Source organism: Ascaphus truei, chromosome 17 (assembly GCF_040206685.1).
Source record: "Ascaphus truei isolate aAscTru1 chromosome 17, aAscTru1.hap1, whole genome shotgun sequence".
Taxonomy (NCBI): Eukaryota; Metazoa; Chordata; class Amphibia; order Anura; family Ascaphidae; genus Ascaphus; species Ascaphus truei.
This window is the reverse complement of record NC_134499.1, coordinates 9,813,833-9,828,361: the sequence shown is the minus strand read 5'-3', so window position 1 is coordinate 9,828,361 and position 14,529 is coordinate 9,813,833. Positions and strand designations below refer to the sequence as shown.

Here is a 14,529-nt window from a genome sequence, read left to right as displayed (position 1 = left end):
AGGGGGGCAGAATGCCCACAGCAGGGGGGCAGAGTGCCCACAGCAGGGGGGCAGAGTGCCCACAGCAGGGGGCAAAGTGCTCACGACAGGGGGGCAGAGTGCCCAGAGCAGGGGGCAGAGTGCCCACAGCAGGGGTTACTTTCTTTAGTTTAGTTGTCCCTACATTTCCAGCAAGCGGCCCATTAGCGCCAACTTGTGTCTAGCTGAAATATTACCGCCCATAAGCGCCCCTGCGTGTTATTATACAGTGCCTGCTTCCTATTTCTTTAACACATGGATGTTTCCCCAGAGCTTTTGTTTGCTACGTTACGCAATCACTGGGACCGCAGCGCTTGCTGATTTTGTATGATCACCCTTTTGTCTCTGTATTGTCTTTATTTATATAGCACCATTAATGTACATAAACATCTCTGTTTATAAGCACCACAGAGGTACCAAATCCCCTTTGTGTCTCTTTATTCCACTGTTGCCTTTTTAATGACCAGCCACTCACCAGCAGAGATTTGGGTAGGTGCCTTAACTCTTACTAAATGGGTTTCAAGCAGGAGCGTCTCAATTATTATTATTATTATTATATAAAGGAATCTAGCGCTTCAGAACTACAACTCCCATGAGGCTGCGCGGCTAAAGCCGCGTCCCCTCTTGCGCTGCGATTGGTTGGCACTGGTGACCAATGAGACAACACGGGGACTCGAATGCTTGGATACGTCACAAAAACAGGAAACAATCGTCGGCCATGTTTGATGTGGGCAACCTTTACGAGGGACCTGGGTTTAAGAAATGTAACCTCTTCTTTGCCCTAATCCAAAATGGCGGTGTGTGCTTCACGTCCCCCTCAGACAGGAAGCACATGGGTGTATCAGAATAACAGTGTGTGCTTAGCTCTGGGGTTTAGGATTCCCTACCCCCGGAGCTATGGAAGAAGAGGAGGCAACTGGAGAGGTGAGCTAAGGGAATGGAGTATGACCTTTTGCATATCTATCAGTGAGGGCCTAAAAACATAATACTAGTACTGGTGGTAATACTAGTACTGGTGGTAATACTAGTACTGGTGGTAATACTAGTACTGGTGGTAATACTAGTACTGTGCTTCCTCATATCACACAGCTCTGTAGAAACCATTATTCAAAGGCTGATGATATATTTATGCTGTATAACAGAAAGGGAGCTGAGTGTGTGAGGTAGATCTCATTTTATAAATCCACGTTTATGATTAACTCTCCCCCCCCCCCAAGTAGTGATACCACTACAGCAATTCCCACCCCTGCGGCTCTCTTATCAGCGCACATCTCAGCTGCTCCCTGAAATCGTTTTATCCTCTCATTTTCTGTTTGGCTCCCACTTCCTTGATGGCACCTTGTAGATGGTCAGCTCTATGGGGCAGGGACCTCCTTTCTATTCTGTTTGTCTTGACATATATGTATATATAATCTGGCATACAATGTTATTGGCCTCCCTCCCACATTATACTGCTCTGCGGAATATGTTGGTGCCATGCAAATAAAAATAATCGTAATCATCCTCTGTACCTATTTATGTGTGTGTGTGTGTGTGAACACCCACTGATTTTCTGTGAGTCTCACTGATTTGGGGTCCCTGTCACTGATATTTAGCATGTGCGTCTTCAATGTTGTCTCGCTGACACAAATCTGCGCTTTTCCGTTAAAGTTACATGTTTTTGGTCCAAACCCCCAAATCTCACACATTTCTATCCTTGGATGTTTAAGTCTCTGTAATTCAACCATTCAAAATGCTAGTAGAATTGTTATATCGCTGAAGGCTTTTTAATATATTGCAGTTTAGTTATGGGGTGTGTTGGTGGCCCCTCGGGAAGATAACGTGCTAGTCATCTCCTGTATGACCCCCAAATCTGGAATCTCACCCTAAGAGACCACCCGTCTTTATACCCCACTCTTTCCTCAGTCCGGCCCCTCTCCACCCCCTGAAGACCTCTCCGTGGATGAAGAGGAGCAGGATGATAACTTTGACCTTTTTAGCGGCTACGACAGTTACAGGGGTTATAACAACAGTAGCGCCCTGAGCGATAGCAGCTCCGGCCTCGGAGATTCCAGCTTCGATGAGGAGGAGACGGAGGTGTTACCATCCCCACGTCAACCTACGTCCAGCGCTGTGAAGGTCTTGGATGAAACTGGTTCCGAGCCAGGTACCTATGTGTTTCTCTAGCGCCAACTTTCTCTCCAGCCTCCTTTGTTTCTGAGTATCCCCCCCCCCCTAATCTCTATCGGCGGGTCCCCCCCGAGTTTATCCATTCTACTGTCAGGTTTTGGGAACCCTGGGTCCAAGAGAGATTCACTATTTTGCTCAGTTAATCAGAACAACATGGCCGCCGCTGTCACAGATTGGAAGAGGTGTCATGATGTGGCGACTTTCTATTGGCTGCCACGGCCACCAGAAGGCGGCTGGCGGCCATATGTAAAGATGGGGGCCATCAGCGACTCAGATTTGGGGATTATGGTTGGGCGAAGTGCTTTTAAACAAGCTTTGGGTGGTGTCTCATTTGTAGAATCGGGCAACCTTATGGAGCAAAACTCTCCTTTTTAAAAAAAGATTTAGACAATATTTGTAGTCTAGAAATCGAAACAAATGTAATAAAATCAAACACAAAATATGAACCAAGCACTCACATTTTAATGAAGAATAGAGAATCTCAAAGGCAATATTATAATCTATGGTGCTTCTAGTTAAAAAAAATAAATAAAAAATCAAGGGGCCGAGAGGGGAGGGGGCTTATCCCTTCCTCTCCCCTCCCCCTTATCCCCAGTGCCAGAGCTCCTCCCCCTCTTCTTCCCCCTCCCCTTCTCCCCCCCCCTCTTTTCCCCTTCTCCCCTTCTCCCCCCCAGCTCTTCTCCCCTTCTCCCCCACCCTCTTTTCCCCTTCTCCTGCCTTTCCTCTCTTCTCCTTCTTTCCTATTCCTTTAAGCAGCTGTTTAGGGATATACAAGGATATCTGTGCCTTATATGTTGTATAATTGAGAAAGAGCCGATGATCAACGGAGCACTGAGTAATAGTATCGGGCTAGCAGTCTATGATCTTGTACTAACCCCTGATCGATTTCCTGTATTAAGTAAATGTTATAAAATAAACTTTTCCGAAAATTGCTATAGCACAAGCTGTCTATCCCTGTGAAAACCAATAAAAAAAATAAAATATCAAGAGTCCCTTGAAACGCGATAAATATTTCATCAAGCTGCATGTGCAAGCTAGGCACTCAAAGTTACTTTATCTACGTTACGATCCAAAAAATAGACCGTCATCAGGGCTGAAATGGGCAGAAATGTCAGAGTTACGTTTTGAAAATAGTTTTCATAAAGTAACGTTTTTAGAGTGCCCAGATCTCGTTATTAAAGACCCCCACGCCTGCTCATTATTAAAGACCCCCACGCCTGCTCAATCGCCAGGTTACAAAGAGGCGTGAAATAAAAATGGAAAGAAATATTGGTGTCGAAGATTACGAAAAAATAGTGTTTTAGATTTGATCTAAATTGGATGTTACATGTAATCCCCGTTAAGAAGTCGAATTCTAAATCCCTCGGTCTCTTCCCACTTCACCATATTCTCGCGCTCCCCTCCTCTCCCCCCCTCTCTCCAGCGATCTGCGAGATGTGTGGAATTGTCGGCACACGCAGCGCGTTCTTCTCCAAAACCAAGCGCTTCTGCAACGTCTCCTGCTCCCGCAGCTACTCCTCCAACTCTAAGAAAGCCAGCATCCTCGCCCGACTGCAGGTAGGAAATGGGACGTACAGCCCAAAACTAGTGCTCAAGTACCGCTGGCACAATGTAGTCTTGAAATCCTTTAAAACTTGGGATATCTTTAACCAGACAGAGAGAACGGCATAAACACACAAATAACCAGGTCTCCTAGAATAATGCGGACAAGCATACAGGCTGGGGGAGGGGTATTAAATAAGGAGTAGGTCAGAGTTACCAAGGTGCCCAATGTAAGGCCAGATCCATAGCGCGTTTGCTCGTGTGGAGGCGCGGCCGTTTTTTGGCCATGGTACGTGTGCCGTCCGTTGGGCGTGTCTAGGGGTGTGCCAGTGACGTCACTGAGCTGGTTCGCCCACATGGACACGAACACTACCTTAAGGCAGTCTTGTTCGCTCGGCGTGCGGACGCCTCCGCACGGTCTGCAGTACCATGGCCCCAGCCTAAGTGGACAGCCTGGCGCAATGTAGCGCCTCCCTGTTCCCGCAACCCTCACGGTACCTGCTGTCCCGCCGAGACCGGAGACCTGTGTGCAGGAAAACGTCCGGAGTAAATGCACCGACCGGAATGCAGATCGCATGAATCCGTCTGCAGGTGAAGCGTGATCCAGCCAGAGCAGGTACAGCAGGAAAAACAGCCGAGGGGCGGTGCACAGCCGAAAAATGTACCAAAACGCAACTGATTGAAAAAAGCTACTTTAATATGAAAAAACGGACTATTACATCACTAAGCGCACTGACGCGTTTCGCCCCGTCAGGGACTTTGTCAGCGTATTTTGACAAAACTCTGTCATACTATTTGACAGTCCCTGACGGGGCGAAACGCGTCAGTGCACTTAGTGATGTAATAGTCCGTTTTTTCGTATTAAAGTAGCTTTTTTCAATCAGTTGCGTTTTGGTCCATTTTTCGGCTGTTCACCGCCCCTCGGCTGTTTTTCTGACTGCAGCCGGCGCTACGTGTCAGGATGGGGGTTATCACCAACCCTGGTGTGATCCGCTCCTGGAGACACAGAGAGAGTGAAGCCACCTATTGAAATGATCCTTTTTCTTTATTTATAAAATATTTTACCAGGAACAAAATACATTGGAAGTGACCTTCTTTTCAAGTCTGTCCTGGGCACAAAGTAGTGTTGACAAACTTGCAATTTACAGTTACAAACATGTTTCAAGCGGCAGAACAGGCTGCAAATGCGCTGGCATTATTTTTATCCGGAGCTGAACTGTGTGGTTTTTTTAGCCCCGGGACCCCCGGCTTCCAGAGATACGTGCCTCTGTAAGGGGCGCTAGTATCCCAGTGCAGTTTATATGTCCCGGGCAACATGGCCAATAGGAAGGCGCAATGGATGACGCCATGGCTTCCCGTAACGCGGAACATTTAAACGCAGCCATTATGTTAGGCACGCAGGTCCCTGGCTGCGTAGATACCGGCGCCGCTGAGCAGGTAAGTCTCTGGAAGCAGGAGCAGAAATGAACGCAGCCAAGCTACGGAAACCCCCCGCGTTAAAACATTTAAAAAATGCAATGTGGCCTGTTCAGCTGTTTCCTGCTTTACAGCAGCAGAAGTCTGGAAGGACGTTAGGAAGCGTGTTAGGGGGATCGGGTAAAATGTCCCTGCAGCGGGGGATCAGGACGAGAAGGAACAGCGACCGGATTCTTTATTGAGCTGTGGGACTATTAGGCGGGTTTCTGGAGGCGGATCTCAGGAGATAAGTGCTGGGTACACTGGGGGTGAGAAGCCTGCTCAGAATCATGGGTAACTTGTCCAGAACGTACTTGAAGGTGAGACAGGAAAGCTGTACGTTGCGTCTGGACTCGAGGCACTGCCAGCCTAGTTCAGTTAACAGCACAATGGGGGTACGTTAACTGAACCTGATAAGGTAACTCAGCGGTGGTCCACTCCATCCCCCAAGACCCCCGAACAGGTCAGGTTTTAAGGATATCCCTGCGTCAGCATAGGTGGCTCAATCAGTGGCTCAGTCTTGACTGCGCCACCTGTGCTGAAGCAGGGATATGCTGAAAACCTGACCTGCTGGTGTCTCTTGGGGACTGGGGTTGAGCCCCACTGAAGTAACTTATAAAATCAACTCCATGCTTAATCAAGATGGACGTGTCACGCCATGGAACTCGCTATTTCCAGCTCCGAGAGTTTCCTGTTTTTCCGAGATAGTAAGGGTTACCCTGTTTCATTTCTCTCTGGGGGAAACAAAATGGCGGTGGAAAGCTGCTGGGTCACGCAGACCAGTAGGAAGACACAACGTCATCTGCTGGGGTTCCTGTTGGACGGCCTGACTCGAGGGTTTTAAATACCAGGAATTAACCGGCGCTACTTTCACGGTTAAGTATCTCGGGGATCAAGGGGGTTCCCTGAGCTGAAAATATCGGGTATCAGCTCCGGGCCCCCTGGTTTCACCCTGGTAATAAAAAAAAATAAAAAAGTGGGTGGCAATGAGAACCGGGGGAGCCTGCACAGCAGTATGTTTCCTCCGGGACCCCCTCTGTTTTCCGAGCTCCACACTGGTTTAGTTTAAAATGACCGCCAAATCCCGTGGGCCGACAGGAAGCCGCAACGGATGACGCGGCTTTCTGTCAGATGACTGCGGGTGCCATCTTTGAAATACCATGGCCTAAAACTGGCAACTAAAACCTAGAAAGAAGTATCTCAGGAACTAGGGAAAGCTAAGTGGGGCGACCCCTCTGTCACGATGACACGAACTTTTATCAACCCATTTATATTTCTGGGGACTTGATTGAACAGAACAAGTTGCAAAATAAATTGTGATTTATTTCCTTAATAGACAAACACACGACATCTGCAGAATACACTTAAAACCACACTCACTGGGATAAAGGAATGGAAGAAATTGTCCTTGGAACGAAAGAAATTATCCTTTGCTTGCCAGTGCAAGAAATGCTGCCTTGGTTTTAAAAGTCCTGTGGTTATGTGGTTGTTAACCCCTTCACCCCTGGACTGGTTGCTGCTGTACTGGAACAAAGTCTTGCATCTTTACATCATGGATTAAAATTCAGGAATCACACTGGGAATAATTTGGAAGCCACATTTATAGACTGCCCAAAGCTATCTTTAACATGTGGATCCAATCCCCTCGTGGGAACAAAAAAACCCACGAATAGCCAAGTGACCCACAGTTCTTAAGACTGGTCAAAAGGGCTGTCCGGTGGGCAGGGCGCATGGGTCAGGTTGACGCCCATGCCACTTAGCATACCTGGGCTGCACCCATTTCTGGCACCACTAAGTCTGATTTTTGACCCGGAGGGGTCACTAGCCTGACATCTGCTGTGCATCAGTATGTCAGTTTTGTATACATTATGGGTCTGCTGTGTCTTTTCATAACTGACACGCTTTTAGACAGGAAGATGCTAATCAGCTCGATCTCTTTGAGGTTTGGTCATAAAAATACTGAAGCTCATTCACCCATATCACAGCTGGATGTCCAAGTAATTCCTGCTTGGACTTACAAAAAAATACCTCCTGCCTTACATTTAAGATCTGCCATCATGTGTCAGTTAGAGGGTATGGCAAGCAAGGCACCTTGTCTTTTACCCTCGCAGGCAGGGAATGGCTTGCAAATGGGGAATGAAAATGGCGGGGACAGGGCAACAACAGTAATGCATGGCAATTCGGGTATTAACCCTTTCCTTCCCGTCACACCCTCTTATTGTCTTTCCAGGGGAAGCCTCCTACAAAGAAGGCGAAGGTTCTGCACAAGGCGTCCTGGTCCGCTAAAATCGGAGCGTTCCTGCATTCTCAGGGCACTGGGCAGCTGGCTGACGGAACTCCTACAGGGCAGGATGGTGAGAGCGGCGGAGGTGGGGGGTTCATTAACCCTTTGAGAGATCTGAGGGCTTCAACGCACCTGGAACATTGCGGTCACGTGACCGATCCTGCCAGCGAACAGAAGGGGAGGAGTCATCCTCCCTTCCTCTTCTGGCCAGAACGCGTTGAGCGCTCTACATGATCTCTCGTAGAGTATGAGCTGACCGTCCATGATGTAGCCACTACGACAGGGAGACCCTGGTCTGCCAGACCCCATGCTGGCCTGTGTAGGGTGCTTTCAAGTAAATGCATCCATCTGACATGGGGAAGGCGCTTTGAATCCTATTGATTAGGGGCGTAAATGTTTGTAATCGGTGTGCTGCAACTGTTCTAAAATGATCAATACAACCCTATTGGTTTATGGCTATTAGGAGAGGTAAGAAGTGAATCATTGATCTACAGCCCTGTTGGTTTTTGGCTATTGGGAAGCTTTATAAGCCGATGCAGGCGATAATACTCGTTTCTCACGTCTAGCTCTGGTTTTGGGCTTCGATTGGGGAAAATACATCTTGGAAGGAAATTACGAAGCTGCCCCCGTCGACTGCTTCAGACACGTAAGTGTTTGCACCAATCACATCTCAAATTCCACACTCGACTGCCCTTAGCGACTTCCATCACTCCAGCTGCCCCCGTCCCCTCTCCTTGTCTCGGGGCACTAGGGCTACACTTTCTGTGGCCACCTACTCTAATCCTCATCGGCTGCGGACGCATCAAAGGGCTCTCTGCTTGGTGATCAGGCCGGAGGGCCTCGGCTGAAACTTTTGTCAAAGGCCATGCCAGGAGAGGCGTTGGGCCATGCCAGGAGAGGCGTTGGGCCATGCCAGGAGAGGCGTTGGGCCATGCCAGGAGAGGCGTTGGGCCATGCCAGGAGAGGCGTTGGGCCATGCCAGGAGAGGCGTTGGGCCATGCCAGGAGAGGCGTTGGGCCATGCCAGGAGAGGCGTTGGGCCATGCTAGGAGAGGCGTTGGGCCATGCCAGGAGAGGCGTTGGGCCATGCCAGGAGAGGCGTTGGGCCATGCCAGGAGAGGCGTTGGGCCATGCCAGGAGAGGCGTTGGGCCATGCCAGGAGAGGCGTTGGGCCATGCCAGGAGAGGCGTTGGGCCATGCCAGGAGAGGCGTTGGGCCATGCCAGGAGAGGCGTTGGGCCATGCCAGGAGAGGCGTGGAAAGGATGGTGTTAGCAGAAAGACATCTTTTTTTATTTATTTATTTTTCCCATTCTTCTTTTTTTCGTTTTAATTCCTGCTTTTGAATTCTTTTTAATTCCTCCCCCCCCCCCCCCCCCCTTGGTATATATGTGTGTGTCATTCTCTGATTTCCTTTGTCTCCCAGGACTTTTCTGTATCTTTGGCCGTCTTTCTCTTTCATGTGCGCATATATACTTCTTGGGGATTTCAACTTCAATTGGCCGGATCCTAAAAACAACACAATTCAGACACAACTCAAGTCACTAAACATAACCCAACTAATTTCCCAACCCACACGCACAAACCTAAAATCTAACAACCATTCCTTGCTAGACTGGGTTCTATCATTTTGTCCCAACAGAATCCAACCCTCTAGCATCCTTCCGGACATTTTTAGTGACCATGCAATAGTGTACTGTGTAAGGAAAATCAAACCACCCCAATCAAGCCCTAAAGTTCTCCTCACTAGAACATTTAGAAACTTTAACCCACAACAGTTTCTGGATGACCTTACCAACTGCCCTTGGCACAGAATCGATTTCATTCCCGACCCTGATTCTGCGCTCGACTATTTCCAATCCGAGTTCCTAAAACTCTGTGATACCCATGCTCCACTACGCAGAATAATGGTACAGGGGGGGGGGGGGGGGGGCACCTTCCGTGTGTTACAACTGACCTTATAGCCCTCTACCAGTTCAGGGATGCCTTGGGAAAGCTACAAAGTAACTGGCACTACCAAGGATCTCAATCACTACAGATGCCTGCGGAACATGTGCACAAGGCAAACAAGGCACGCAAAAGCACAATATTACTCTGACAATCTCCACCAAAATACATCAAACCCAGCTAACTTCTGGAAGGTTATCAACAATATATTCCAGCCTCCTAACCATCAACAACCAAGTAATATCACTAAGGGGGGTTTTACTCTGACAAATCCCACTGACATTGCAAATGCATTCAGTGATTACTGTGTGGGGTGTGCTACTAACTTATTAGCGAAACCCAAACCACAAACATGAACCTCATTCTGAGAGTACCCCTATAGCCCCACCCTCTCCCAACACTGCCCACAATTTTCAATTTGTCCCAGTATCCGAAGAGGAGATTACACAAGCGCTCCCCAAATTAAAACTAAACAGCCAATGTGGACCTGACCTACTGCAATCTAAGTTCTTACGACTCCGTGCCCCAGCCATCGCCAGAGTTGTCCCAATCTACAAAAGTGGGGACAAAAACAGTGTCTCAAACTACAGGCCAATCTCTCTTCTCCCAATTCTATCCAAAGTCATGGAAAAATGTGTCCGCTCCCAATTAAGCAACTACTATACCAAGACAGATTTCCCTAGCCAATTCCAATCTGGCTTTCACCCCAAAAACTTCACTGTAACTACCCTGCTAAAAGTTTGCAATGAAATCCAGTGTGGAATGGAACGGGGTCAACTCACTGGTGCAGTATTCCTAGATTTTGCAAAGGCTTTTGATACTGTTGATCATGCTATCCTGCTTAACAAACTCCAGAGCTCTGGAATAGGGAAACATGCTTTAAACTGGTTTCAGTCCTACCGGTCAGGCAGATCCCAACATGTGTCCATCTCAGGCTCTAACTCCAACCCCCTGGATATCACCTGTGGTGTCTCACAAGGCTCTGTTCTGGGGCCCCTACTCTTCTCAGTGTTCATCAATGATCTTCCCACAGCTTGTAAGGAAGCCTCAATACACATGTATGCAGATGACACAATCCTATATGCACACAGCCATAGCTTCTCTGACCTTCAACACATACTTCAGTCTCTTTTTTTCAAGACTTGAAAACTGTAAATGTAATTCCCCTGCATCACGCGGGCCAATAGGAAGCTGTGACGCCATCCCTTGTGGCTTCCTATTGGCTCGTGACCAGGACATTTAAACCTGCGGAGCTGCTACCGGCGCCCTCTATGGAGTGGAGTATCTCTGCATGCAGGGGGTCCCTGGAGCTGAAATCAACGCGCCTTGTCCTTTAGCCTCCCGCCCTGTGCCTGCCGTTCTCTCTTGGTGCCTCCCTGCCTCACGCGTACGTGTCTCCCCCAGGTTCCTCTCTTTGATCAGTGGGATGACATTGTGAAGGGAATCAAAGTGGAGAGTTTGAATACGGACGCTGTGCTTCCCAGCCGTGTCTATTGGATCTCCACGGTCACCAGGATAGCAGGTAAAGTGGCCGGGAGGGGGACATGTCCTTGCCTGTTCCATCATGTCACATTCCCCAACTACTCACCAATACTTAGAGACCATCTCTCTTAGGACCAAAGTGTACTAATCACAGGGACATGTTGGAAGAGCCACGTCTGGGTGGTTGATGTCTTCTTCACCTAAATCTGACACCTATGAGTTATTATGTAGACACGAGGAGCTGAGACTTGGGAGGGGGTTTGATCTCCAGCTGCTCCCTTCTGTCTGACGCCACTGTGTGTTCTACAAGAGTTTGCACAGACAGAGCACCGTCTCTCCCCCTCCCCTTATCTTTACTGGCTCGCTGATAAGGACAGGAGTAGGGGAAAGGAAACTATTGACAAACATTCCTTAATTCAGAGGCCCTTAAGAAATGTCACTACGCATTCATTTTCAAAGAAGCAAAAAGCAGCAAATCTTTGCTATTAGCATGCTTATATTTGTTTAGGGAAGCCATTTAGACTGTTAAATTCTTTACAAAAGGTTGATTTTTAATTGCTATGTGGGATGACACTTTTAACAGCGTATGTTGGATAGTCTGACAGGGAGGCTACGAGCCTAAATATTTTATTTATAAAATGTTACCAGGAAGTAATACAGTGAGAGTTCTCTCGTTTTCATGTATGTCCTGGGCATAGAGTTATGATGACAAATAATACATGGTTACAAATACAGTTACATAAGTGAGCAGGGTATACATTATATACAAGACATTGCGTGCACAGTTAGAGATAATATATATTATAGGCGTAAGTAACAGTTACAGATCAGATTAAAATATGAGACAGCTTTAATTTTTAAAAAACTTAAACTGGTGGCGGCTGTGAGAGTCTTGGGGTGCACGGTAAGAGAAGGAGGAGCGGCCGGATACTTTGCTGAACCTTGGGACCATGAACAGTCTTTTGGAGTCTGATCTCAGATGATAAGTGCTGCAGGTGGTAGGGGTGAGGAGCTTGTTCAGATAGATGGGTAGCTTGGTAGTGGAAACGGTGGTGAGCGCATATGGTGACTATATATATAAATATATATTGAAACACTTAATGTGGGTGAGCAGAGAAACTATATACAATGCTGAGAGCGATGATCGGGGAGAAAAAAATATATATAGATAGCTATACACACACGGCCATGTGTGAGCCCCTTCACATCACTGATTTTCTTTATGCAAAGAGTATGCCACCTCTGGGAAACAGTCTCTCTTCAAACCTCGGGTATGGAGCATCTGGTTTCCCAAACAGAACGTCCCAGAATGGGTGTCCCTCAAACCGTCCCAGTAAGGATGATGAGCATAGGCACGAAGTAAAAATGGAACAATTTATTCAAACAGCAAAGTAAGTGTTAACCTACACGTAGAACAGCTCTCTCTGGCTCCGCTGGCTACCGGGAGCGCTGCGTCGCAGTGGCTTCCTACTTCCGCGTCCGACTGCAGCACCGCAACATGGAGAACTCGTGGGGGCTACGGCAGCCTTCTGAGTCCAAAAAGATGCACGTACCGACAGGGAACAACGCGTTTCGGGAAAAACTTTCCTTCATCAGGGTCCTGCCAGTGACGTGCTGCTACTTCATTATTTATACCGTGCTAGTCATTATTGCTAATTAAAATAGTTGCATATGAGTGAACGCCAGCCCTGCTTATTGATTGCTGATTGGCAGCAAGTTAAAGTCCCTTTTTAAGGCTGATTAAAAGTGTTAAAAAATAACTTGTAGGGTGAGCTCTTGTCTTTATTGTATAAAAACAGAGATGCTATTTCTAACGCCCAAAACTCTTATTATATCAAAAACGCTCTTGCACTTAAAATAAAACTATATATATATATACACAAATGTAAATACAACTGTATGCTCATCTGCATGTCTTAGGCATGTATATCTATCTATCTATCTATCTATCTATCTATCTATCTATCTATCTATCTATCTATGTATGTATATATATCTATGTATCCATCTATCTCTATCTAGATGCTAAGCCTGCTAGCTGGTAGACTCATCCACATAACTAATAATAATTATTATTTGTTTTTGTATAGCGCTGCTAGTTTTATGCAGCATGTTACAGAGACATTTTGCAGGCACAGGTCCCTGTCCCGTGGAGCTTACAATCTATGTTTTTTGGTGCCTGAGGCACAGGGAGATAAAGTAACTGTCCAAGGTCACATGGAGCTGACACCGGGAATTGAACCAGCATCCCCTGCTTCAAACTCAGTGCCAGTCAGAGTCTTTACTCGCCAGTAGTAAGTGGCTCTCCCCAATATGGGACACACAAAAAATAATCATAATGAGCGACTGACCCCTCTATCGCTATTGATGATAATAGTACAGTACATAGTTCTATACAGATGGTTAAAACAGACGGAATACGCCATCTAGTGGATATGAGCTAAAAATACAGCAAACTGCATCACAGTGGACTTACCTAACAGAATAACACTCTAGCTTGTCCAGAAAGTATTTGAAGGCAAGACAGGAAAGACATACTTTGCGCTTTGACTCAAGTGATGACCAATCTAGTTCTTTGAGCATTTCGCAGTGATGTGAGTTGTAGTTGCATTGGAGAACAAAACGACAAATTGAATTGTAGAGGGTTTCAAGTTTGCTAAGGTGGGTTTGAGGAGCCGAGCCATATACTATGTCTCCATAGTCAATAATTGGCATTAGCATCTGCTGTGCGATACGCTTTCTGACCAGGAGACTTAGGGAGGATTTGTTCCTGTAAGTACCCCTTGTTTCTCATAGGTCTTGGTTGTCAGGGTATCAATGTGCATTCCGAATGTTAAGTGGGAGTCAAACCATATGCCCAGATATTTAAAACTAGTGACAGGAGTTAGGATGGTGTTAGCGTTGGTTCTGATCTGGAGCTCAGTCACTGGAAGCTTTAAAAATGTAGCCTTGGTCCCAAATACCATTGTTACAGTCTTTTCAGTGTTTAAAAACAGTTTGTTTTGGGAAATCCAGTTTACGAGTCTCAAAAAGTCAGACTGAAGTATGTGTTGAAGGTCAGAGAGGCTATGGCTGTGTGCATATAGGATTGTGTCATCTGCATACATGTGTATTGAAGCTTCCTTACAAGCTGTAGGGTGATCATGATGAACACTCAGAAGATTAGGGGCCCCAGAATACAGCCTTGCGGGACACCACAGGTGATATCCAGGGGGTTGGAGTTAGAGCCTGAGAGACACATTTTGTGATCTTCCTGATAGGTAGGAATGAAACCAGTTTAAAGCATGCTTCCCTATTCCAGAGCTCTGGAGTTTGTTAAGCAGGATAGCATGATCAACAGTATCAAAAGCCTTTGCAAAATCTACAGATGACTGTGGAATATGTGCACAAGGCAAACAAGACATACAAAAGCACAATATCACACCGACCATCTTCCCAGAATACATCAAACCCAGCTAACTTCTGGAAGGTTATCCACAATATGGATAAATATGGAAAGCCAATCGTCTTAAATGATGAATCTGGTATTAAAATGGTAGCGTTTGTTATATTGCTGAGGGCTTCTAATTAATTGAAGTGTTGGTGTATTTGGTTAGTGGAACTGCAAACGGAGAGGCTGTAACTGCAGAGGCTGC

General features: G+C 46.8%; 1 protein-coding gene across 3 annotated transcripts in view; it reads left to right on the top strand.

Moving 5' to 3' along the window:
- The first annotated feature begins 809 nt into the window (after positions 1-809).
- Positions 810-14,529, top strand: part of L3MBTL2 (L3MBTL histone methyl-lysine binding protein 2) — a 46,455-nt gene continuing 32,735 nt past the window's right edge. For 2 of the 3 annotated variants that reach the window (XM_075573871.1, XM_075573873.1), the window contains exons 1-6: positions 810-942; positions 1,924-2,164; positions 3,611-3,744; positions 7,415-7,538; positions 8,035-8,114; positions 10,817-10,934. In XM_075573871.1, the coding sequence (XP_075429986.1) occupies positions 916-942; positions 1,924-2,164; positions 3,611-3,744; positions 7,415-7,538; positions 8,035-8,114; positions 10,817-10,934 (724 nt within the window). In that variant the 5' untranslated portion in view covers positions 810-915. The remainder of the gene's footprint in view (positions 943-1,923; positions 2,165-3,610; positions 3,745-7,414; positions 7,539-8,034; positions 8,115-10,816; positions 10,935-14,529) is intronic. The other variant, XM_075573872.1, reaches the window with a different exon arrangement.